The 27,700-nt window shown below is 37.3% G+C and overlaps 1 protein-coding gene across 2 annotated transcripts; it reads left to right on the forward strand.

The window, feature by feature from the left end:
- Window positions 1-203: 203 nt before the first annotated feature.
- Window positions 204-27,606, forward strand: METAP2 (methionyl aminopeptidase 2). Of its 2 annotated transcripts, none has more exons than XM_082665482.1 (11): window positions 204-436; window positions 2,202-2,309; window positions 6,151-6,216; window positions 9,978-10,080; window positions 18,881-19,042; window positions 19,800-19,981; window positions 21,064-21,158; window positions 21,399-21,495; window positions 22,790-22,893; window positions 23,399-23,514; window positions 26,913-27,606. In XM_082665482.1, the coding sequence occupies exons 1-11, from the start codon at window positions 286-288 to the stop codon at window positions 27,163-27,165; spliced, it is 1,437 nt and encodes a 478-aa protein (XP_082521608.1). In that variant the 5' UTR covers window positions 204-285; the 3' UTR covers window positions 27,166-27,606. The 2 variants fall into 2 exon arrangements, with proteins under 2 accessions (XP_082521608.1, XP_082521609.1); XM_082665483.1 differs by having other exon boundaries at window positions 2,205-2,309.
- The last annotated feature ends 94 nt before the right edge of the window (window positions 27,607-27,700 follow it).

The raw sequence follows: 27,700 nt of genomic DNA on the forward strand, positions 1-27,700 counted from the left end.
GCAGGCACGGGAATTCAACTTGACCCTAGCAGGCAGGTTTACCCTAGGCGCGGGACGAGGGTGTGGTCAGATTTCGCGCGGTTTCCCCGACCTCCTCGGCCACGCCCGCCTGAGACGAGCCCGGCCCAGCTCCACGCGAAATCCTCACAGTCGAGTCCTCCACCGTCCCAGCATTCCCCGCGCCCCTACCATCGAGAGCAGCTTCCGGCGTCGCTGGTGTAGGTGGGTGAAGAAGGAGCGGGCCCTCGCCGCCCTGTCTTAGTTCCTCGCGCTCTCTTGGGCAACATGGCGGGTGTGGAGGAGGCAGCGTCCTGCGGGAGCCACCTGAATGGCGACCTGGATCCAGACGACAGGGAGGAGGGAGCTGCCTTTACGGCTGAGGAGGCGGCCAAGAAAAAAAGACGGAAGAAGAAGAAGAGTAAAGGAGCTGCCACAGGTAAAGGGAGTTTTTATGTCTTCCCAGTCCCCGCCGGGATGGCCGAACGGCTCGACTCAGGCCCGGCGGGGCTGACAGAGACTAGGGACTTAGAATCCTGGACTGATTCCCAGGACTGAACGTGTGTCCGGGCCGAGCTGCAGATTTCCAGCCCCGGGGAGAGGCGGCTCCTCGCGTGGTATTAGGGACCTGGTGGGGGAGGGGTGGAGAAGAGGGTGCCTCAGTTTCTGTGGGGTCGTTGGGCTGGAGCCCCTGCATTGCCGGCGCTTAGCTCCCACGCAGACGGTGCGACGGACCTGAAGCCGTGCCCAGGGCCCAGCCTTCTCACCTTCCTCGCGGATTGGCCTCCTCCTCAAAAATCTGGTTCTGACCCATACTGCCGCCTCCTTGCTGGAGCAACGTGGGACATATTTTCGTCGAGGGTTGGGGGTGGAGTAACCGAGTCTTAGCGCCTCAGCAGCACCTCCCCCCACCATCCCAGTTTACGGAGAGATTTGTGTGGCGCGCAGCCCTTTTGGGGTGTGTGTGTATGTGTGTGAATGCCCACGCGCTCTTGTTACTGAGTAGTAACAGCAGGATGTGTGGTGGTGCGACTCTTCACCTGCCTAATCCCACAGTATCGTCAAGCTTTTGGGCTTTTAGGCCTGGATTATGATGCCACTTGTAGGCAGTCTGGGTAGGATATTCTGTGGGTCCGAATGGAGCTTTTCTAAATCTACTGGTAAGGCAAGGAAAACAGCTGAAAGTTTTCAGTTGGATTATATTATGAGTTAGAAACTTAATTGTTTGATTGTGAGAAGTCAGTGTTTTTGTTGCATCAAGGCCTTGGTTTTAGGAAGAGTTATTTGTACTGTTAAAATCAGCCACAGAAAGAGTGAGAGGATAGTGGAGAAGCCAGAAGTGATAAAGTGGAGTTGAGAGAGATTAGAGAGGGTTAACCTGTATCCTTTTGAAGTTTGATTAGATGGGAGTTGAAGAGGGAGAGCTGTAGGGGCTAGGATGCTTCCAGAGCAAAATTGAATCCCAGGATATAGTCTGGTGGCAGTTCCTGGCTTTCAGATGAAATCCAGACTCTTCAGTTTGTCCTTTTAAGGTGTTTAGCAGACTGACCCTAATATATCTTTAACAGTTCTGTCTCTCAGGATGAATTCTCTGCATAGCCAGCATGTCACTTCATTATGTGCTACATGGTAATACTACCTCTTTTTACGCATACATATCACTCATATAGCTACATTCTTATCACTTCTACAGCAGGGCCTGCTCTTGTGCTCAGCTGTTGGAGAAGTTTGTTTTTTTAGTAATGGAATGTCTTTTCCTACTTATTTTTATTTTACCCAGCCCGGCTTGACAGTTTCTTTCTTCCTGAACCCCTGAAGCCCCCAGGACCCCACAGAAATCCTCTTACTAAGGCCTTCAGCATTTATGGCCCATCTTAAGTCCTTGCTTGGTTAATAAATTATTTGTTGTAGTCTAATTGTTAAATACTTTAAAAAAGTTAAAACTACTTAAGGGTAGAGAACAACTTACAGTTTAACTCCTAGCACAGAGAATGTGTAATGAGTATTTTGTTGAACGGGCAGTACCACTTAGATATGGAATATTTTTCTTTCGTTAAATAAATTTTATTCTGCTTCAAGTAATGTTCTGCTTTTGTTTTATGAACATTTATCAGGAAGACTTAACATGTTTTTTAGAATCCTTAGAACATATTTTAGTGGGAAGATCTTTATTACATTTGATTTATGTTATTGTATTTGATCAGCAGAGCAACAGGAACCTGATAAAGAATTAGGAGCCTCGGTTGATGAGGTAGCAAGACAGTTGGAAAGACAAGCATTGGAAGAGAAAGAAAGAGTTGATGACGATGAAGGTAAATGGTTAATTTGATTTTTGTGGTTAGGAAAGCAAGAAAATATGACATTCTTTAACCAAAGTTGCTTATTTGTCCATATAGTCCAATATTCTCTGATATTTTACTTAACTGATGTTAAAGCCTCAATGTCACAGATGAAAAGGAAAATGTATTTAGTTATTAGCAACTCTTTTAAAAGTTGGATATGTTGAATGCTCAAATAACACAGATCTCAACTTTAAAAACGTACTTAACAAAAGGCCGAGTAGTGGGTATTAATAAGATAAAATTGAATGCCTGTTTATTTAACTAACTTTTATTGAACAGCTAATATGTACTAGGCACTATCTTAGGATACTTTCATCCATTCTCATTTTACCCTCACAAAAACCAAGCAAACAGGAAATGATAGTTATATGATTTGCCCAATGTGACACAGCTAGTTTGTGTAGAATAACAGAGCCAGAGTTTCAAACCTAGCACCTGATTCCAAGTCTATTCCTTTTACTCTATCAAAGGTACTTCCCTTTTTGTCAAAGGAGCATGTTGGAGTGCTTCTCAAATCTATTATGAATTTCCTGACCCCAGATCCTTGTGGTATTTTGGAGCTTTTGCCAAAGATTTCTTTAAAGACAACAACTCTTGGAATTGTAGGAATTGATGCTATCAGTAAGACAGTGGAGGGAGTGATTAGTTAGAACTATTTTTATTCTACAGCCTCTTTTGGCAGAAGAGGAGATAGGGCTTCCCCATTCTTAATTATCTATTGCTATGATCTACTGTTCTGCCTCAAGAACTGCCAGCTTGGGCTTATGCCTTCCAGTCCTTAGCAACAAATACGTGCTGTACTTTATCATGTTAGGATAATGCAGAGCAGTTGTTTTTCCTTTAGAAGGATAAATTCTCTGCCTTCAAGGAGCTTACAGTCAAATTTAGTGGAAAAAAATGCCAAGAATTGTTACCAAACCCGGACACCAGGTTGCGGCAAAGGAAAGTACAGCGTTTATTGCAAAATGCCAAGCAAGGAGAATAGGCAGCTCATGCCCAAGAGACCTGAAGGCTTTTAGAGAAGGGTTTTTAAAGGCAACATTAGAGGTGAGGGTTGCCAGGTGCCTGATCAGCTTGTGGACATTCTTCTGATTGGTTGGCTGTGCAGTAACAGGGTGACTTTTTGGGAATCTCAGTTATAGTTTTCTGGTTTCAACTGATCTGGAGTCTGTGTGCTGGTGGTCAGCATACAGCTAACTTTTTCCACCTGGTTTGGGGGGGTTAGTATCTGCAAACCAACTCAAGGATATGGTTCAAGATATTATCTGTAGCTCTTGAGGAAAAACCAAAGGTCCTTTGTTTTTAATGGCCAAACTATTATTATTTAGTTTTGTTTGATTGTTTTCCTTTGTTTTTGCATTTTTCTCATGTCTCTGATTAAATTTGCTCTTTGGAACTCAGGGAAAGCCTAAGAGTCTAAAGCTTTTTTACAGAAGAGGTGGGAGACTTGGGGTCTGTCCCTGAGAAGGCCCTACAGGGTCCTGCTTTGGTTTCAGATTCAAGGGAATAGTTAGCTTTTCCTTTTCCTTAAGCAAATCTCTTGTCCATTCTGCCTTGGTTTATGCTTCAGATTATAAACATATTTTGAACTCTTAACAAGAAAGGTATTTGTAAATTCAAGGTAATATAATAGGTTGCTGTTGACCCACTGTGTGTAGAATATCAATCACAGTGCTAATTTGAAGACAGTGCCTGCCTTGTTTCATTACACCTCTGCAAAGTTATATGAATCTCTTGACATTGAAGGAGGAAATTTTGCTTGTCAGAATGGGAATCTTCAGTGTACTAAAGAAGATTTTAGGAATATCAAATATTTAGGAATTTAGTTTTCTCCAGTTTGGGTTCATTGTTTTCCTAATTCATTTTGATAATCAGGATCAACCAGTACTATTAAACTGTTGTGGGCTTCCCTGGTGGTGCAGTGGTTGAGAGTCCACCTGCCGATGCAGGGGACACGGGTTTGTGCCCCAATCCGGGAAGATCCCACATGGCGCAGAGCGGCTGGGCCAGTGAGCCATGGCCGCTGAGCCTGTGCATCTGGAGCCTGTGCTCCGTAACGGGAGAGGCCACAACAGTGAGAGGCCTGCGTACCGCAAAAAAAATAAAATAAACTGTTGTGAGAAGTCTTTGAGAGGATGGAAAGCTAATATTTCAATATCTTTTTTCTAAAGGAAAACTGATTATTGTGGAGAGACAAAATATAGAGTTGGAAAGATATACTGGTATCTGCAATAAAATTTATTGAAATTTGGAGGTGGAATTGTGGGCTGAATGCTGATGGAAAGCTCATTGGAAGGAATGGGACTTAAAACCAAACAAAAGAGACCATTTTGGGGCAGGACAAAGTGTAGTGAACAGTGCAAACTGGCCTCATTATAAGACAATTCATTGAGGGAGCTTTTGAGCAGTTTTTTTCCCGTCTTTCGTTTGTTTATTCATTCGTTTCCTTCCGGTTTTATTGAGATATAACTGGTATACAGTTCTGTGTGAGTTTAATGTATACAGCATAATGATTTGACTTAGATACATCATAAAATGATTACCAAAATAAGCTTAGTGAATATCCTAGTTATTTGCTCTTAGTTATTTTAGTTATTTGTGGGTAGATTAGCATACTTCAGAAATGATTGTTGAAATTTATTGAGCAACATTTTTAGAAATTCAGACACTTATGTCTATTTTTGATACCTTTATTTAAAATATTTTAACTCACTGTTTAATCTTGGTCATAATCGTATTCTTTATTTTTTCTCAAAGTTTAAGTGTATGGTCATTGAGCTTCAAGCAGAGTTGTTATGAAAACCAACAGGCAGATCATGGCTATTTTGTATATTCTTTTGCCAGCTGTTTTTTTAAAATAGTTCTTATTTTTGGTCATCAGGTTCTTTTGAAAATCTGAAAACTATGAACCTAGGAGAAGTAGAAATTTTTTTGTATACAATTTGATCCAGAAAGAAGGAGAACTCTTTTTCTCTAATAACAACGTTGCAGGAAAAGATATTTTATTTATTTATTTATATTGGCTGCGACTGGTCTTAGTTGCGGCACACGGGATCTTCTTTCTTTGAGGCATGCAGGATCTTTCATTGTGGCGCATGGGCCCTTCGTTGCAGCGTGTGGGCGTGTGGGCTTCTCTCTAGTTGTGGCGCACGGGTTTAGTTGCCCCGCGGCACGTGGGATCTTAGTTTCCCAACCAGGGATCGAACCTGCATCCCCTGCACTGGAAGGCGGATTCTTTACCACTGGACCACCAGGGAAGTCCCAGGAAAAGATATTTTAAAATATGAGACCCCATTTACCTCTCACTGGGTTAGGAATCAGGTGATATTCTTGGTTCAATTTTGCTATTTATCTGTTAGGATTATCTTGGGCATGTCCTTAAACATTCCTTGTTACCTCATAGGGTTGCTTTAGGATCACATGAGGTCATGAAATACAGGTGTTTAACTGCAAAGCATATATAAACTATTATTATTTCAGATGAAGTCATATAGTCATTATTACAGGTATTTCAGTAACACTAGTTATTTTTCTTTCCTTAAAAAAAAGATGTTATTTAATACATGTTTTATTCTTAAAAATATCTCAATTCTTTTAGTAGAGTAAGTCAAAGTAAAGTTTACTAGTGCTTTTGATTGCACAAGTCAAATTCTGATACTTAAAGCTAACAGTATACAAAATTCGAAGAGTATTGGGTCAGCTTTGTCGTATGCTATTTAAGATGCACTGTGTGTTTGTGTACTTGTCTGCTTGTGCTTGTTTCGTCCCTCTGCTTATAAGGCTTAAGTGAACTTGACATGTCTTTTCTTAGATGGAGATGGTGATGGAGATGCAGCAACTGGAAAGAAGAAGAAAAAGAAGAAGAAGAAGAGAGGACGTTAGTGTTTTTAGTTAATCCTACTTGCCAAATTAGAAGTGGTTTATTAACCAGCAGGTTTGAAGAGTAGATTTGAAGTTGCTTAAGATCCTGGTATATGTTAGGGAAATAAATATAGGCTTAATGGAGGTAGAATTTAGTGAAACTCACAGCTATTTGGCAAGTACTTTGGTTTAACAGTCTTGTTATTTTCTTTAGCTGTATTCAGCCAGGGGATGTTAATAATAAATTTGTTGTATTTTACTGCATGTTAGGGATGAGTTCCTAAAAACTTTATAATTTAAAATTTGAATAATTCAAATAGTTTTGTCAGTGATGACTAAAGTAATGCCACCAAGTGGTAATAGGATAAACATAGTTTGCAGTTCACCTGCCAGTTTTGATATTACGAGATTCTTGGTGAATATTTAATGAGGAGTCCCATTATTTAAAATTTGTGTGTATGGTGAATTTTTATTAATAACATGTATTGTAGTATTTCAGATTCACTTAATATATGATCCTACTTGTATTTTATTTCTATAAACGATATAACCAAACATCTTCATAGACCTGAAGCTCTTAGGGAGACTAAGGGGAGACTGTATAGCATAGACTAAGGAGACTGTATATAGACTAAGGGGAATAAAGTTTGGGTTGAGAATCAGAACAAGTTCTAATCTTGGATGCCCTTTGGTTATTGGGGTCCATTGAGTGTCTGGCTAAACCTTCCTTTAAAATCTTTAGGCTGAAATTTTATGAATGAGAATATTGAGGGTTTGACTTTCATTTTTATCTCTGGGTTGAAATACTTAAATTATTTTTTAAGAAAGCTATTGGCTCTGCCAGCCATTCCCCTGATATGTCTCTAGGTGGAGATGGAATAGCCTTCTTTCTAGTCAGGCATCTATCCTGGTTAGATCCTTCTACTCAGGATGTCAGTTCTGCCCCTAGCATAATCTGTATTTAATGAGCACAGATTACTTGCATTCCAGGAATCTCCAGGTATTATGATGTCATGTTCCTTCCATTCAAAAATTGTTCATAGTGTGCTTGTGAGACGTATTACCTGAGATTGGCTTGAGAAAGATCTATTTCTCCAAATACTCTAAAATTGCTTCCTAATGAAGGTAAACAAGCAGGGAGGAGCATTAAGAGGCTGCTTTGTATTTGCCCTTGGTAGAATTCTTCCACTGACAGATGTTTTATTATGATGCCATCAGCCTTTGTTGTGCCTCCTCTGAGGATGTTGTTGAACTTAGTGTTCATTATATTTCTTTACGAGCAGTCTTGAGAGACCCTTTTTTTTCTGGTCTTAGTATCAAGAATAATTGTGCTTTTCCTGAGTAGTTAATGTGTTTTATTGCAGAAGCACCATGAACTATGCAAATAACCTAGCCTTTTTTTTTTTTTTTTTTGATATTGGCTACTAGAGGATTTAGAGCCAAATCTGGTTTTGTATTGGCCTTATTTCAGGTTCTATTTTAGGTTCTTTCTGTGTTTTGATTTTTGCTCTCTGATTTGCTTTGAATGTCTCTTATTTGTGTAGGCTGTCATAAATCACTTATGAAATAAACCAAATACTGTAATCAGGGGCAGTTTACTGCCCTCATTTTCCTCATCTATAAAGTGAGAGAATTGTAAGTGATAGTTAACAATAACTGCAATACAGATATTTATAATTATTCATAGTTTTAGATAATAACTTGGACATAGTACGTTATAAGTTTCAAACGTTATCCAGGATTTCATCTAGTTCCTCATTTTGTAGATGAGGAAACTGAGGCTTGGCACATTTAGACATTTGTCCAAGTCACAGCTAATAAGTGGTAAAGGCTAGGCTTCAACTTATTTCAATGACAAATTCTTTATTTTTTCTCTAATGAACTTCTTGAGTCCTTTAACTATTTTGTCTTAATAATTTGTGGACAATATAAAAGGCATCTTTATTAGATTTGTAGATGAAATATAAAGCTGAGGATGATAATACTTTGGTTGACAGAAATCAAGATTTCAAAAGAAAACTGAGACAATAGGCTAATATTAACAAGCTGAAATTTAAATAAGCATATATAAAGTTAGTATAAGGTGATAGAATCCTAAGGATTTTGAGTGCTTATACAGTGAGAACCAAAAAGCTAGGAATCTTAACCTTTCAGTAGCAGTAGGATTTTTAGAATCAACAGTGTATTATACTAATTGTACCTTATTTGAACTATTAATAGAAGTCAATTCTAGTACCAACTTAAAAGGATCACTGACAAGGTTGATGAATATGAGTGAAAGTGTTAAGAACCGCATCCCTTAAAGTGGTTTCTCATCATAGAGAGGAAGGAAGCAGTAGAAATGAAAAGTAAATTTTTTTTAACTGCGAAGAGTTAAGTAGAACTAACAGATGAAAGTAACAGGGAATTAGTGTTGGAAGAGCTTTCTAACAGTTACAGTTCTCCCCAAGTGAATGTATTTTAGCTTGGGAATAGTGATTGCCTCCGCTGTAAGGCACTTAGTGCCATCCGTCAGGGGTGTTAGAGGATTCCTGGATTTGAGTGTGAAACTAAATTAGATGACCTCTAAGGTCATTTTTGATTTCAAATTCTAAACGTTCCCTCTTCGGAGGAACCTAAAACAGCATTCCCCAAGTTTATTTGTCCGTAGAACACTTCTAAGCATTACATAAAAAAGAGGAAAACGGTGGGTGTTTGTGAAATATTGAATATTCAGATTAAAAGAGGGAACCAAAAAATGGTTCTGTAGATAAATGATTTGGCTCAGTAAATTGTCAAATTTTTCTTTATATGCATCCTTTTATTTCCCATTGCAGAACAAAAAAATCTAAAATATGTGTTAAAATTTCAGATAAAAACCCATAAGACTGGTTAAAATCAAAAGAAAACCACACACTTCAACTCAGTAGTTGTTACATGCTGCAGGTATACATTGAAAGTCATATATTATTGCATAAATTAAGTCTTATGTAACCTCCTGACATTCCTTGGATACAGCACTTGTTACTAAAAGAAAGTTCTTTGTAGAATAAGAACTATATAAGAACTAGTTCTTACGCATTTAAATGGATTTTTAGAAGACACATCTCTAAATATTTTTAAAAAGCATTTTGGAACACTGGTGTATTAGAATGTAGTTTGGGAAATAATGTGTCCTTAAAACATATGCTAAAAAAAAAAAAATATGCTAAGTACTGTAACTTTTTTCAAGTATCTGGAAATTTGTATATGGCTACCTAAAGTCTTTTAGCCCTGGGGTATGTATACATACTAACATACTAAGTATGTATGTATACATAATATACATACTATGTATACTAACTTTTATACATAATATACCCTTGGAATAAGTTTTTTACCTATTTTATTAAACATAATAGCTTTATATTTTTACTTTATCGCTATAGGATTTCTTTTTTATTTTCTTGTTGCTTCTTTGATTTTTATTTGCGAAAGCCAGCCTCTGTATGCTATTTCATTTCCAGTATAGTAAATGAAGACAAAAACATTAGAAGTGTTCTTTGTGCCAAGGCATATACTGTTTAAATACATAATGGAGTTCTGAGGAGTTGAATATTTTTATTCCCAAGTAATTAATTATAAATCAGGAGGTGGCTATTGTGGTGAAGTATCTTCTGTTTTGAACTGTAAATTGATACCAGGGAGGTTCCTTAAAGTCAGGACATATAATAACAATTAGGAACTGAGAAAAACTAATGCTAACTGCTTAATTTTGTTTTTAACTACAGAAGTTAATGCTTTATTTGTATCTCACAGCAAAAGTTCAAACAGACCCTCCCTCAGTTCCAATATGTGACCTGTATCCTAATGGTGTATTTCCCAAAGGACAAGAATGCGAGTACCCACCCACACAAGATGGGTAAGGATCATAAAATAACTTCCAGTTTGACTTTTGAAAGTTGTAGTTTAGCAATAAAGCAGATTTGATTTTTCTTAGGACTTTGCTCCACTACCTTAATAAAAAAGCTTATGAATTTGTTGCAGAGAAGATACAGTAGAAGCCCTCTTATCCAAAATGATTGGGACCAGTAGTTGGTTAATCTTTACTGATAAAAGTTAACTTAAAACAAACACTTGTTTTTCATCATTCTTGATCTTTGAGCATGGATTGCATTGAACTCCACTTTTTTTTTTTTCCATGGGCTGAATCCATAATGCATTGTCTGGTCTGTTCCATTTTGAGTTTCTGTGAACAGTAAGAACTAAGTAATCTGCGGCTGATGCCTATACCTACATTGTTTTTTTTCCTGAAATCATTTACAGTTCCATTTGACAGAAGTATTTTTTGACGACTTGCCTTTATTGAAACTCCTCTGAGTAGTCAATTTAGTTTTCATAGAAACAATTCTTTTTATGTAATGTATAATTAAACTACATAATTACAATAACAAGTACAGATGACTTACACAGGTTTGGGCACAGATAACCTGATTCTTGGAAGTGTTCTGAAAGAATGCATTTTATTTGGTTAGCAGACACTTGAAGTGGCATTATGTAGACTAGTCAAGAGCCTGGAAGCTGGGACCTAACTCTCTGCATTTGAATCCCAGTTCTAACACTTATTAGCTTTGTGACTTGGGCAAGTAATTTATCATGTCTGTGCTTTCATTTCCTTATCCATAAAATGAGCTCTTCATAGGGTTGTTGTGAGGAATAATATATGTAAAGCATTTAGAAGAGTGATAAACACATAGTAAGCATTAGGTAAGTGTTAGCTGCTATTATTATTATTATTCAAAACAGGAACCTAGCCACTAGTATTCAGACTACAGTGGGCATTGGTCTGTATGGTTTACAGAGGGATCAGGAGCATTGGTTAATCCAGTGGTTGCAATAGTTGGTTAAGAAAGCTTCTACTGTAGCACTATTTCTTTGACCTGTAAAGACATAGTTGTTTTTCTTTAAACTTAGAAAGGAACATGATGTTATATTTTATGGCATGGGCATCTTTTGTTTGAATTTGAATACATCAGTCACTATCCCTGTCTTAAAACATTTATTTTTAAAGTGTTACAAACATGCAGTTTTATATTAATTACATAAATTTTCATAGTTACATATGATGTGATGACACTTATTTTTTAATATAATCTTTTTTTTTTTTGCTTGTTTCCTCTTCCTTCCCGACCCATGTAACCACATAGCAGGTAGCCTTCCATATGTTTTATGCTCATGTATGTGTACATCTATCTCTGTTTGTGTAAGGAGAGTGTTTTGGTCATTGTTTGTTTACAAAAACAGAATCGTAGGCGCACTTTCCTCCTCCATACCTTTCTCATCAGGGCTGCATCTTGGAAGTCCCTCTAAGTTAATCAGAATAGCTCTGTTATTCTTTTGAATGGCTTCATAATCTGTGGCATGAATATACCGTACTTTATTCCACCATTTTGTAATTGATGAGCATTCACTTTGCCTCCAGTTGTTTTTTTTGCTGTTATAAAGCATTTGCAATAAAGATCTCTCTTAAGTATATACATATATATGTATAAATACATATATGTGTCTGGGAATACACATATATATCTCCTTATGTGCTGGCAGTTTTATTATGTGATAGTTCTCCAGGAGTGGGATTGCTGAATCAAAGAATATATTAATACTTTATGATTCCCAGATTGCTAGTGATTTTTGAGCATCTTTTGATTATTGGCTTTATTCTTTTGCTCTTGCAGAAGTTTAAAGATTATACTTTTATTTTATTTTTTATTGGGGTATAGTTGTTTTACAATGTTGTGTTAGTTTCTGCTGTACAGCGAAGTGAAGTAGAGTTCCCTGTGCTATATATAGCAGGTTCTTATTAGTTATCTATTTATACATATTAGTGTATACATGTCAATCCCAATATCCCAATTCATCCCACCCCCACCCGCCACTTTCCCTCCTTGGTGTCCATACATTTGTTCTCTACATCTGTGTCTCTGTTTCGGCCCTGCAAACCGGTTCATCTGTACCATTTTTCTAGATTCCACATATATGTGTTAATATACAATATTTGTTTTTCTGACTTACTTCACTCTGTATGACAGTCTCTAGGTCCATTCATGTCTCTACAAATGAGCGAATTTCGTTCCTTTCTATGGCTGAGTAATGTTCCGTTGTATATATGTACCACATATTCTTTATCCATTTTTCTGTTGATGGACATTTAAAGGTTTTATGTAACAGTATATATTCATATTTTGTACTTCTGGGTTCCTAGCAGTCTCTTCTGTTTTCTCAAACTCTTATTTTTTGTTTTATTACATCTTTAATTGGTCTAGAATTTTTTGTCTAAGGTTGGGGGTGCTAATTTTACTTTCTTTCAAATGGATAGCTAGTTGTGCTAGAATTGTTTCTTAAGTAGTTCATTCTATTTAATTGAATGACCACTTTTGCCATATACTATTCTTATATAATGGAACTCTGTTACCTTGTATAATGGAACCAATTTCTGTATTATTTATTCTGTTCCACTCATCTATTTGTCTATTTCTATACTAATACTGTTTATTTTGATAGTTTGATAAATCAGTTGTTTCTTCTCTGCCACACAACCCAACCAAACAGTTCTTTTTTTATTTTTCTCAGATACTTTTGGTCATATTTTTAGTTTTAATACACATATCCACAGAAAAATGCCTTTCTTATTGGAGTCACATCATATTTATGTATGTTTCAGAAAACTGACAGTTGTATCACATTGACTTCTCCATTGTCGTCGTATATTTTCCACCTTATTCTGATTTTTTTTTTAAATGTAGGTCCTGTCCCTTTTTTGTTAAGTTTGTTCTTAAGTGTTCTATTGTTTTGTTACTGATGTGAACGAGGTATTTTTATTCCCATTTCCATTTCTGTTTTCTTATTGCTAAAGGGGAAGAAAGCCATAGATTTCCTATACTTGTTAACACATTGTTAATATATATATTTTTTTAACTCCTGCATACCTTTCTCAGAGTATCTTTAACATTTTGTCACATTTGCTTTATCGTTCTTAATCTCAATGGAATATGACACTTATATTATGTATAATATACAAATAACACTCCATTTTCTCCTTGGGAGATAGAAAGATAGAAGGCAAATGTGGAAAAATGTTATATTGGTGAATCTGTACACATACTGTTTTTCTGAAGTATTTGAGAGTAGGTTGTGCATTTTGGGGTGGGTTACTAGATAAGTAGATATTTTGTCCTTTTCAGAGTTGTCAAATATTAAGGCACATGATGTCAATTTCTTTCACTTGGATAAGGTATTAACCAGTTTCTCTATTATATCGTTATTGTTTTTCCTCTTGTAATTAGTAATTTGTGGGAAATTATTTTGAGAATGTAAATATCTCATTCCTTAGGAACATCTTCCTTACGTGTGGAAATCCATGATTTTTTTAATCAGTTTTTACTAGGATGGTTGTTGCTCTTTAAAAAAATTTAACATTCTGTGTGCATTTCCTGTGTCATTAAAATTTTTTGAAACCAATTTTAATAGCTATAATGCTGTTCTGTATCTAGCATAACTTTATTAGCTATTACCCTATTTTTGAACATTAGTACTGTTTTCAATTTTTTGCCACTAGAAAAATTTCTGTGATGAACATCTTGGTATGTTAATTGAATCTGATTTTTCCTTTTTTCTAGATCTCTAGAAATAGAACAAAGAATTATTTTGAAATTCTTGATATATATTTCTAAATTCAGTAGGCAATTTTTTGAGATACTTGTTAATTTTACAAGCAATACATGTTCATTATAGGACAGTTAGGAAACACAGATAAGCAAAAAGAAGAAAGTAAAAATTTCCTTAATTCTGCCTGTGATTTAAAACCACTGTTTACTGTCTACTATTTTACTGTATTTGATCACTTGGTTAATGTGGTGACAGCCAGCTGTTTCTTTTTTAAAGGTACTTTGTTCTTTTTGCAGTTTCCAGGTAATCTGTGGGATACTTTGGTACTGTTGGAAAATCCTTTTTTTAACAACCTTTCACTTAATTATTTTAATATCCATTGATGATCCTTGCTTTATCAGTTATTTTGTGAGGACTTAATAATGGTGAATTTCTAATTCTGTCATGCCTTCTACATTTATTTGCTGACATTATTCTATAAGAAGAATTTTCCTTTACCAGCTGGGGATCAACTATAATTTTTTCTTATAGGCAGTTAAACATGCTTTCTCTCTCTCTTTTTTTCTTTTTTGGGCCGTGCTTCGTGGCTTGTGGGATCTTAGTTCCCCAATCAGGGATTGGACCCAGGCCTTTGGCAGTGAGAGCCCAGAGTCCTAACCCCTGGACCCCCAGGGAGTTCCCTTTTTTTTCTCTTTAAATACCAGTTTCCAGAGGAAGGAATTGGTGTCATATCTGCCTCATTCTTAATTATTTCTGGGCTAAAGATATGTATTTTTTTTATAGATATGCATTTTAAATGGTTTTTGTAAATGTGTCATATAGTGCTTTAGGAATGCACTTATAATCACTTTTAAGTTATCTGTGCAATGAGTTCAGAAACATTTATGACTATTAGAAATTAATAGATACCTTTGTATCTTTTGATTTTACTTATATTTTCCTGCTTTTAATACATCCGCCAGTAAAGACGAAATATTAAAAAGACTCAGAAATATCAAAGAGGTGCAAAGAATTTACATACTCTATATTATTATTATTTTAAAATATTTAATTATTTACTTTTGGCTGCATTGGGTCTTAGTTGTGGCACATGGGATCTTTCATTGTGGCATGCAGGCTCTTCATTGCGGCGCGTGGGCACTCTAGTATAGCGTGTGCGCTTAGTTGCCCCACAGCATGTGGGATCTTAGTTCCCTGACCAGGGATCGAACCCATCTCCCTTGCGTTGGAAGGTGGATTCTTCACCACTGGACCACCAAGGAAGTCCCTATATATTCTATAAACACTTCCTATAAAGATTCTTTTTCAAGCAGTTGTTTTGATAGTTTTGTTTTGCAGACATAATTTTTTTTTAAAGCATGCCTCACCTGACTCTCAGTTTAACTGCCTTTTGGAATAATTGGTATGACTTAGAATGATTTTTTTCATCTTATTTATAAATTTTTGTAAAATAGACTGTCAAAAATTCAAATTTAGGTAAAGGGAAGACTCCTTCAAAATCTTTCATTTGGGCCTGTAATTATAATTAAAGACCCTGACAGTAAGCTCTCGAATATCACTAATGATTTTCAACTTGAACTCAAGACTTAGCAAAATAATTTATTTAATTCAGTTGATTGATAGTTCTTTACTAACAATGCAGAACATTCCATAATCTTTTGAAGAATCCACTGCTTCTAAGAGTTAGCCAGGGACTTTCCTGGCAGTCCAATGGTTAAGACTCCCTGCTTCCACTGCAAGGGGTGTGGATTCGATCCCTGGTCAGGGAACTAAGATCCCACATGCCACCCTGAGGCCAAAAAAAAAAAAAGAGCCATTCAACCTTCAGGAGTGTAAGATAGTCATGAGATCTATTGATTTTAGTATTGGGGATCTTTATTATGTTCTGATTCTAAAATGTCAAATAGCATTTGAAATTTAATTACACTTATGGGTTTTTTTTTTTTTTTTTTTTTTTTTTGGGTTCGCGGGCCTTTCACTGTTGTGGCCTCTCCCGCTGCGGAGCAGAGGCTCTGGACGCGCAGGCTCAGCAGCCATGGCTCATGGGTCTAGCTGCTCCGCGGCATGTGGGATCTTCCCGGACCGGGGCACGAACCCGTGTACCCTGCATTGGCAGGCGGACTCCCAACCACTGCACCACCAGGGAAGCCCTACATTTATGTTTTAACCTATAAGAAGTCGATTTGAAGAATGTTAAGGTTTAGACTGAGGAGAAGAAATGGGAATTGATAATGACCAATTCCCTTTTCACATCCCTACATGCATAATACCCATCAGTTCCCTGTGGACATAGTCTTTTATCTTACTACCCTAGAGTAAATATTAGCTGGTATTTTTACTTTCCACAGAAATCTTTGGCTTTTGAAGCAGAAGGTGCTTTCAGACTTTACTGTCAGTATGGCTGTAGGTATATGTGCCAGGATTATGGACCATGTAAAAGATGAAGAATTGTGATTTATTTTGCTTAAAGATTGATCTGAGAATAAAGCTAGTACTCTTGTGCCTAAGATGATTTATTCTTAGAATGTTTGGATTCCTGGTTTTCAGGAAAGATTTTTGGACTTTTGGGAGAGACAGGGCTAGAGTTACAACTAGAGGTCAGGAGATTATGGCTTGTCTGTCCGAGCATGGAGCGAGCAACTATAAGTGTACTGCAGCTGAAGAAGGTTGAGTCACATCTTTAGAATATACTTTTTTTTTTTTTTCTTTCTTTCTTTTTTTTTTTCTGTATGTGGGCCTCTCACTGTTGTGGCCTCTCCCGTTGCGGAGCACAGGCTCCGGACGCGCAGGCTCAGCGGCCATGGCTCACGGGCCCAGCCGCTCCACGGCATGTGGGATCTTCCTGGACCGGGGCACGAACCCGTGTCCCCTGCATCGGCAGGCGGACTCTCAACCACTGCACCACCAGGGAAGCCCTGGAATATACTTTTTAAAGGATCTTATCCTGTTATTTTCTGCTCTGAGGGTGTTTGTTTGAATACTTTGATTACAAGTTGCCTCTTAGTTTTTACTATTCCTATAAAAGTAATTGATAACACATTTAAGTATGTAAGGGGTTTAAAATTGACCTTAAACTGATAATATTTCAGTTTTCTAATAACAGCAGTAGATAGATCCAAAATATATTTCTAAACAGTAAATAAGCTATAGAAGCCTCTGTGACTCTTAAATACCCTCAGTTTCACATAGGACAGCTCCTTTGGGCCTTTGTAGCAAATCAGAGGAAGTAGATGTTGGCACAGGTAGCTGCTGCAATAAGAAGTAATAATGATGAACTTGATGCTGACACGCAGAGAAACTCTGAAAGCATTTTGGGGCATTAACTTAGGGGGCTGTAGTTTAAAGCAGTTGGGTAAACTTTTTTATAGAGGGTCATATTGTAAATATTTCAGGTCTTGAATATTAATTCACTTCTGCTGTTGTAGCATGAAAGTAGGTATAGATGGTATATAAATGAATGAGCATAGCTATGTTGCAAAAAAAAATTGTTTTTGACTTTTTATTTTTTAGTTTTATTTTTGTTTATTTATTTTTGGTTGCATTGGGTTTTCGTTGCTGCGCACAGGCTTTATCTGGTTGCAACGAGTGGGGGCTAGTTTTTGTTGCGGTGCACGGGCTTCTTATTGCGGTGGCTTCTCTTGTTGCGGAGCATGGGCTCTAGGTGTGCGGGCTTCAGTAGTTGGGGCACGTGGGCTCAGTAGATGTGGCTCACGGGCTTAGCTGCTGCACGGCATGTGGGATCTTCCTGGACCAGGGATTGAACCCCTGTCCCCTGCATTGGCAGGCGGATTCTTTTTTTGTTTAATTAATTAATTTATTTTATTTTATTTATTTTTGGCTGTGTTGGGTCTTCGTTGCTGTGTGTGGGCTTTCTCTGGTTGTGGCGAGCAGGGGTTACTCTTCCTTGCAGTGTGCAGGCTTCTCATTGCGGTGGCTTCTCCTGTTGCAGGGCACGGGCTGTAGGTACGCGAGCTTCAGTAGTTGTGGCTCGTGGGCTCTAGAGCGCAGGCTCAGTAGTTGTGGCGCACAGGCTAAAGTTGCTCTGCAGCATGTGGGATCTTCCCGGACCCGGGCTCGAGCCCGAGTCCCCTGCATTGGCAGGTGGATTCTTAACCACTGCGCCATCAGGGAAGCCTGGCAGGTGGATTCTTAACCACTGTGCCACCAGGGAAGTCCTGTTGCAAAAAAATTTTATTTACAAAACAAGTGCCAGGCTGGATTTGCCTGCAGGCTGTAGTTTGCTGACCACTGTCTTTGAGGCAAATGAGAGTTATTTCTTGAAGGCATCACTTTTATACTAAGTGTAATTTATACTTCCGTGATCACTGACTTGTGAATTCTGTATTCAGTATTGCTTAAGAATCTGTGAAAGCTATAACTTCAAAAAAGATTTTCACTTGAAGCAGTTATTATTTTTGAAATGTACTGCTTAAAAAGGGACTTAGTAGATCTTCTCATTTGCAAATACTGAATATAAAAATCTTTGTTATCCTTGGCAGTTTTAAAATATGAGCCATCTCCTTCAAGGAAGATTACCTCTAATATATATACAATTAGAAAAATCCTGTGAATGCACATAATATTTTATGTTTTGAGAAAGGTATATGCAGGTTGCCAGGTCAAGTCTTTGGATTAGTACTTGCCCTGTTGGTGAAGTTAAATGTTAATATTTGGCGCATCCTTAAAATTTATATTACCTCAAGGAGAAGGATGACTTTTTTTCCTCCCCTCTGCTTTGTTTCTAGGACTCTTTTCTGATTTTTCTGGTTCTCTACTTTTGTGTTATTTTATGTGGTGTAGGCTATTAGTCCCTCTGACTGTGAATAAAATCTCACTTGAGGATTGTTTTTTTTCTAAGAGTCTTACAAAAGGTTTAACTTGATTAGGTTTGGTTGTACCTGTGTGGGTACTTGTATTTCAGAAACTTTGCCGACTTTTAATAAAAGAAACTGAGTATGTAATTTTTTTGTCCAAAATAGTGTATTTTTATCTCTCAGCTGTTATGCTTATTTTGCTGTTTATTAAATGACTAATGCTATACTATGCATACTATAAAGGCGAACAGCTGCTTGGAGAACTACAAGTGAAGAAAAGAAAGCATTAGATCAAGCTAGTGAAGAGATTTGGAACGATTTTCGAGAAGCTGCAGAAGCACATCGACAAGTTAGAAAATATGTCATGAGCTGGATCAAGCCTGGGATGACAATGATAGAAATCTGGTAAAAGGGATATGTTTTTGTAAGAACATGATAAAAGAAATTGTTTAGAGCTAACTCTCCAATTGTAATGTATGGCTTTCATTATATAATGCTTTGCCAAAAAACTTTAAGTGAAGGTTCTAGAAATACCTTCTAAATTCTTGTAGTGTCGATGTAATGAGGAAACCATAAGAGGACATTTGCAACTTCATTCACCCTATTTTGTACTCATGTACTCTCATGTGTACAAATGTACACATTACTGATTCTTATTTTCTGTTTGGAAATCTGTTACTTTGCTATCCAGTAAATCGTATTAAATTAAAATTCTGGGACACAAAACATTTATAATGCAATGAAGAAATAAATAAAAGTAATTATTTCTCCAGCTTTCCCCTTGAGAAATAATAAGCTATAGGGCAACTTAATACTCTGATCCCAAGAATATTCAAAACATGCAGCATTGAGAAAATAAAACGTAATCAGCATTTAAATTAGTCTAAGTCAAGAGTCTTATTTCCTGGTAAATCAGGTTGAAAGTGGATCGTGTTTTTCTGTTTCTCCAGATTTCTAGTGGAATTAAATTCTCTTTATTTTTTAGAGATGAACCTACTGTGTTCATAACGTCAAAGGACTGTTATTTAGTCACATGCAGAAAGTACTCAGATCACTCCCAGAAAGTAATTTAAGAGTTTTAGTAAACTTTTTGGAGTTGATGAACTGTAAGGTATATACGGGTAGGAACATAAAAGTAAACAAATTCCTTTTTTTTTTTAAGTGAAAAGTTGGAAGACTGTTCACGGAAGTTAATAAAAGAGAATGGATTAAATGCAGGCCTGGCATTTCCTACTGGGTGTTCTCTGAATAACTGTGCTGCCCATTATACTCCCAATGCTGGTGACACAACAGTATTACAGTATGATGACATCTGTAAGATAGACTTTGGAACACATATAAGTGGTGAGTTGTTAGAAATAATTCCCACTCCACCCTCCTCCTGAAAACTCTAGTCTTGTCCCTGTTGGGTGGGGCTGTAGATACTGAACTCTCACGTTTTCTTCTTGATGCCTCACTTTTCAGTAGAGCTATGTTGAGGTAGATTTTGAGATTTACTTTAAAGCATCCTACTTAGTGGAGTACAGTGAAAACTGTTGGGTAATTGAGGTTTATTACCTATTGTATCAAGGCATGAAAAATAGAATCTTACATCTCATTCAGTTCATTGTTGTAGACATTTTTTATTCATATAACAACAAAAAGCATTTACTTAGAACCTTTTAGTTTACCAACCTTTATATATAATGGTTAACTTTTCTATATTCTCTCCCAAACCCTGTTAGGTAAGTACCTTTTACTTTCACTTAACAGGTGAGAAAGCAAAGCTTAGATTTAAATACTTACCTGAGGTTTTACTAAATTGGAGAAGCTAGTCTGATGGTTAGTGTCCTGTGGACCTATACATTTTCTCTGCCCACCGTGCTGTTCCTTAGTTCCCCAGGCTTTTCTCACTTTGATTTGTTTCTGTTTATATATTTTTTGTAACTGCCTGGGTGAATATTGAATTGGTGCTGTCTTGAAGTAGTATATACCAACCCTGGAATTAATTTTTTCATTTCAAAACCTTTGTATAACTTATTTACACTTTTTTCCCCTTTGATTACAATTGCTGTCTGGGTACTTGATGTGCTGCCTTCATTTGAGCCCATCTTTTTTTTTTTTTTCTTTTTTTTTTGCGGTACGCGGGCCTCTCACTGTTGTGGCCTCTCCCGTTACGGAGCACAGGCTCTGGATGCGCAGGCTCAGTGGCCATGGCTCACGGGCCTAGCTGCTCCGCGGCATGTGGGATCTTCCCGGACCGGGGCACGAACCTGTGTCCCCTGCATCGGCAGGCGGACTCTCAACCACTGCGCCACCAGGAAAGCCCCTGAGCCCATCATTTTATGTTTCTGTTAACTAGCAAGGTTAATTAATAGAGTAGATACTATAAAGTAGATCATTTGACTAGCTGATAAGTAAACTTAAAGACAAATTTTCTCTTTCAGGTAGGATTATTGACTGCGCTTTTACTGTCACTTTTAATCCCAAATATGATACATTATTAAAAGCTGTAAAAGATGCCACTAACACTGGAATAAAGGTATGTGAACTGTAAGCGCCATTTCATTCAACATATTTTGAGCACTTTATAGCCTGTTTGAGTTATGTAAGACTGGTCCACCACCCTTAGGGTTTTAAGTGGGTTATTGTAATACAGTGTATGGAAGGCTTTTATAGAGGAAGTCATTTCTGCTTGTCCCTTATTTTAAGATATTAAGAAGTTAAGTTGCTGTAAAATTCTGCACTTTGAATAACAGAGTATACATGATTCTGTTTTTAGTGTGCTGGAATCGATGTCCGTCTATGTGATGTTGGTGAGGCCATCCAAGAAGTTATGGAATCCTACGAAGTTGAAATAGATGGGAAGACATATCAAGGTATGTTCTCTAAAAACGCATCTTATTTTGAAATGTCTGTGACCTTGGCAGAAATAATTTTGCAAGATAGTGTTGAGTTCTTTCTTTAGATCAGCTGCTTCATCTTTATCTCTTGGGAATTGGGAACATAAAGAGGAAAAACAAGGGAAATGACCTGTTCATGGTAGGAATTCTGTGGTAGCTAGCTGGTGGGAATTGTTGTCATCTACCCTGGTAGCTGATAAGAAGACACCTGGGGATTTATTTCAGGATGGCTGAAATGTAGGCTAGATTTTTTTTTTTTTTTTTTTTGCGGTACGTGGGCGTCTCACTGTTGTGGCCTCTCCAGTTGTGGACCACAGGCTCCGGACGCGCAGGCTCAGCGTCCATGGCTCACGGGCCCAGCCGCTCCGCGGCATGTGGGATCTTCCCGGGCCGGGGCACGAACCCACATCCCCTGCCTCGGCAGGCGGACTCTCAACCACTGCGCCACCAGGGAAGCCCTAACCTTACCTCTTGACAAATAGAATACTGCCAGCATTACAGAAGCCCCCCCTATTCTATATACCCCTTCTCAGTTACACTACAGAAGCCTTCTTCTAATAAGCCACTATCTTCAGTACTAAGGATTGGCATTTCCTTTTCTTTGTCTTTACCATCTGTTATGCATCCCTAAACATTAGTTTAATTATGCTTAATTTTGAACTGTGTGTGTGTGTGTGTGTGTGTGTGTGTGTATGGAATTGCACCGTATGTATATAATTGTGCCTTCTTTTGCTCATTTGGTTTATTTCAGGTCAGTGTATCTGTAGCTTTTCATTTTTATTGTTGAGTAAGTGTTCCATTGTGTGAATGTATTCAACAATTTGTTTATTCTGTCAGTGATCCCAGGACCTTGGGATTGTTTAGATTTTCTTTTTTAACATTTGAAATGTTGATGTAATAATAAAATTTAAGGTTTTTTATTTCTATTATTTTGACACAGAATCCTCATTTTCAAATTACCTTTTGGTCCATAACCATGAAAATACATATTTTTCATGTTTGTAATGCTTATATACATGATATTTTATGACTGTATTTTTATTAACAATAACTCCCTAGATGGACCCCCACCCATCATGTCCTCATCACATAGTTTATTCTTTTCCCATCATTTTCCCTACTCCTTCTAGTTTTTAATCAGTAACATTGCAGTATCCCAGTAGTTTTCCAGTTTGTATTTAATTATCTTAATGTGGGGTTATTTAATAGAGCCATACCTGTTTGTGCTTTTAGAGACCCTGAATAACTTTTTTTTTTCCTGTTATGCCAGTGAAACCAATCCGTAATCTAAATGGCCATTCAATTGGACCATATAGAATACATGCTGGGAAAACCGTGCCCATTGTGAAAGGAGGAGAGGCAACAAGAATGGAGGTATGTATGCCATTAACACTGTTCTTGTTGTGAAGCATTTTGACTTTTTTTTCCCTACCAAACTATGAAGCTAGTAGTAGTTGAGTATATAGTATGTTGAGCAAAATTAACTTGCCATCCATTCTCACCCCGACAGGAATTGGGCTGTGTGAGTGTGCAGATTGTGTCTGGTCAGACTGGGGCTCAGTCAGCTGTGGAAGTGAGGCATGTCAAAGGTTCATTCAACACTTCGTGAATATTTACTGAGCATCTCGTAGGTGCCCGTCTCTTTAGTAGGCACTGGAATGTATTCAGTAGTAGCAAACAAAATTCCCTGCTCATGTAAAACTTAACATTTTAATAGATGACACAAAGACCAAAAGTGCTAAGGAGATAAAGCAGGAAAAGGTAGATAAGGACTGCCAGGTATGGGACTACTTCAGCCTGAAGTTGAGATGGGAATTTTAATTAGTTCTGAATTTCTGAAGTTTTCTTCTCTACCCTTGACCCTTATATATATTTTTAGGAAGGAGAAGTATATGCCATTGAAACCTTTGGTAGCACAGGAAAAGGTGTGGTTCATGATGATATGGAATGTTCACATTACATGAAAAATTTTGATGTTGGACACGTGCCAATAAGGTGAGAGACTATAGTTTTTATATGACTGATGAGTTTCTCTTCCCAGTTAATAGCATTTTAAAAAGTGTGACGGACATCCACAGTGGCACATTCATAAATGCACAGTTCTGTGGCCTAAAAATAAGTTCTGTGGATTTCTACAATTCAGCAGAACAATTGTCCTGTTAAAAATTTTAACTGAGATGAGAATGATGTAAGTATTCACTTCATATCCAGTTTCCAACAAGCGTAATAATTTCAGAGATTATCATTTTGCTGGCATTCCTAGGTTTTTGTTCTTAGTATTTTCCCATTGGTAAACTTTATATTTTTTTATTTATTTTTATTTTTTTTAACATCTTTATTGGGGTATAATTGCTTTGCAACGGTGTATTAGTTTCTGCTTTATAACAAAGTGAATCAGTTATACATATACATATGTTCCCATATCTCTTCCCTCTTGTGTCTCCCTCCGTATCCCACCTCTCCAGGCGGTCACAAAGCACCGAGCCGATATCCCTGTGCCATGTGGCTGCTTCCCACTAGCTATCTACCTTACGTTTGCTGGTGTGTATATGTCCATGCCTCTCTCTCGCCCTGTCACAGCTCACCCTTCCCCCTCCCCTTATCCTCAAGTCCGTTCTCCAGTAGGTCTGTGTCTTTACTCCTGTCTTACCCCTAGGTTCTTCATGACTTTTTTTTTCTTAAATTCCATATATATGTGTTAGCATACGGTATTTGTCTTTTTCTTTCTGACTTACTTCACTCTGTATGACAGACTCTAGGCCCATCCACCTCATTACAAATAGCTCAATTTCGTTTCTTTTTATGGCTGAGTAATATTCCATTGTATATATGTGCCACATCTTCTTTATCCATTCATCCGATGATGGGCACTTAGGTTGTTTCCATCTCCGGGCTATTGTAAATAGAGCTGCAATGAACATTTTGGTACATGACTCTTTTTGAATTTTGGTTTTCTCAGGGTATATGCCCAGTAGTGGGATTGCTGGGTCATATGGTAGTTCTATTTGTACTTTTTTAAGGAACCTCCATACTGTTCTCCATAGTGGTTGAACCAATTCACATTCCCACCAGCAGTGCGAGAGTGTTCCCTTTTCTCCACACTCTCTCCAGCATTTATTGTTTCTAGATTTTTTGATGATGGCCATTCTGACTGGTGTGAGATGATATCTCATTCTAGTTTTGATTTGCATTTCTCTAATGATTAATGATGTTGAGCATTCTTTCATGTGTTTGTTGGCAGTCTGTATATCTTCTTTGGAGAAATGTCTATTTAGGTCTTCTGCCCATTTTTGGATTGGGTTGTTTGCTTTTTGTTATTGAGCTGCATGTGCTGCTTATATATTTTGGAGATTAATCCTTTGTCAGTTGCTTCATTTGCAAATATTTTCTCCCATTCTGAGGGTTGTCTTTTGGTCTTGTTTATGGTTTCCTTTGCTGTGCAAAAGCTTTTAAGTTTCATTAGGTCCCATTTGTTTATTTTTGTTTTTATTTCCATTTCTCTAGGAGGTGGGTCAGAAAGGATCTTGCTGTGATTTATGTCATAGAGTGTTCTGCCTATGTTTTCCTCTAAGAGTTTGATAGTTTCTGGCCTTACATTTAGGTCTTTAATCAATTTTGAACTTATTTTTGTGTATGGTGTTAGGGAGTGATCTAATCTCATACTTTTACATGTACCTGTCCAGTTTTCCCAGCACCACTTATTGAAGAGGCTGTCCTTTCTCCACTGTACATTCCTGCCACCTTTATCAAAGATAAGGTGTCCATATGTGCATGGGTTTATCTCTGGGCTTTCTATACTGTTCCATTGATCTATATTTCTGTTTTTGTGCCAGTACCATACTGTCTTGATTACTGTAGCTTTGTAGTATAGTCTGAAGTCAGGGAGCCTGATTCCTCCAGCTCTGTTTTTCGTTCTCAAGATTGCTTTGGCTATTTGGGGTCTTTTGTGTTTCCATACAAATTGTGAAATTTTTTGTTCTAGTTCTGTGAAAAATTCCAGTGGTAGTTTGATAGGGATTGCATTGAATCTATAGATTGCTTTGGGTAGTAGAGTCATTTTCACAATGTTCATTCTTCCAATCCACGAACATGGTATATCTCTCCATCTATTTGTATCATCTTTAATTTCTTTCATCAGTGTCTTATAATTTTCTGCATACAGGTCTTTTGTCTCCTTAGGTAGGTTTATTCCTAGATATTTTATTCTTTTTGTTGCAATGGTAAATGGGAGTGTTTTCTTGATTTCACTTTCAAATTTTTCATCATTAGTATATAGGAATGCCAGAGATTTCTGTGCATTAATTTTGTATCCTGCTACTTTACCAAATTCATTGATTAGCTCTAGTAGTTTTCTGGTAGCATCTTTAGGATTCTCTATGTATAGTATCATGTCATCTGCAAAGAGTGACAGCTTTACTTCTTCTTTTCCGATTTGGATTCCTTTTATTTCCTTTTCTTCTCTGATTGCTGTGGCTAAAACTTCCAAAATTATGTTGAATAATAGTGGTGAGAGTGGGCAACCTTGTCTTGTTCCTGATCTTAGTGGAAATGCTTTCAGTTTTTCACCATTGAGGATGATGTTGGCTGTGGGCTTGTCATATATGGCCTTTATTATGTTGAGGAAAGTTCCCTCTATGCCTACTTTCTGCAGGGTTTTTATCATAAATGGGTGTTGAATTTTGTCAAAAGCTTTCTCTGCATCTATTGAGATGATCATATGGTTTTTCTCCTTCAATTTGTTAGTATGGTTTATCACATTGATAGATTTGCGTATATTGAAGTATCCTTGCATTGCTGGAATAAACCGCACTTGAGCATGGTGTATGATCCTTTTAATGTGCTGTTGGATTCTGTTTGCTAGTATTTTGTTGAGGATTTTTGCATCTATGTTCATCAGTGATATTGGCCTGTATTTTTCTTTCTTTGTGCCATCCTTGTCTGGTTTTGGTATCAAGGTGATGGTGGCCTCGTAGAAGGAATTTGGGAGTGTTCCTCCCTCTGCTATATTATATTTTTATTTACTTTTTTTTTTTTTACTTTTCGGAGATGGTTGAAGTGTCTACTTTTTGTTCAGGTCTTTCAGTTTACTGCCGAAATTTCCCCCAAAAGGGCAATTCCCACCTTCATACTATTGATGAGTCTGTACTTGGAATTTAACACACACACGCATAGACACATAAATATAAGGTAGCCTTCATCTGGTCTCCTATTCATCTGCCATCTATAATTGGGTGTTATACATTCTGGTTTTTGAATGTTGAAAGAGGCAGCAAAAAGTTTTTTGAATTTTAATTACTAAGTGAAGTCATAGCTTTGGTTTGAGTTTTCCTTAATGAGGGAAATGAGTTGCTAACTTTTTAGCCAACTATTAATCTTGGATTTTCTTGTCTTAGGCTTCCAAGAACAAAACACTTGTTAAATGTCATCAATGAAAACTTTGGCACCCTTGCCTTCTGCCGCAGATGGCTGGATCGTTTGGGAGAAAGTAAATACTTGATGGCTCTGAAGAATCTGTGTGACTTGGGTATTGTAGATCCATATCCACCATTATGTGACATTAAAGGATCATATACAGCGCAGTTTGAACATACCATACTTTTGCGTCCAACATGTAAAGAAGTTGTCAGCAGAGGAGATGACTATTAAACTTAGTCCAGAGCCACCGCAGCACCTTTTATTTTCTAAGCTTTGTTGGAATACATTATACCAGAATTAATTTGCAACCTGTTGTCTTTAACAGTGGACCTATGTAATACTTTTATCCATGTTTAAAAAGGAAGGAATTTGATCAAAGGCAAACCATTTAATGTAATTAACCAAGGAAAAAGCTTTCAGGACTTTGAACTGTTAACTGTTTTCCTTCTGTCTAGGAAATGCTATAAAGCTCCAATTAATTAGGAATGACCTAATACATTTTGTTTCAAACACCTAAGAGATGCTTTTCAGATATTTATATTGCCATATTCTTAATTGAATGCTTTGAATGACTACATCCAGTTCTGCACCTATACCCTCTGGTATTGCTTTTTAACCTTCCTGGAATCCATTTTCTAAAAAATAAAGACATTTTCAGATCTGAGAGCTATATTTCAATGTCTGTGGTTATAATTCTGTACAGGAAATAGTTTAGCTTAATGTAGGAAAATGTAGAGCCTTTTATCTGGATTGTAGACCTCCACAC

This window comes from Grampus griseus (genome assembly GCF_964374135.1).
Source record: "Grampus griseus genome assembly, chromosome: 11".
Taxonomy (NCBI): Eukaryota; Metazoa; Chordata; class Mammalia; order Artiodactyla; family Delphinidae; genus Grampus; species Grampus griseus.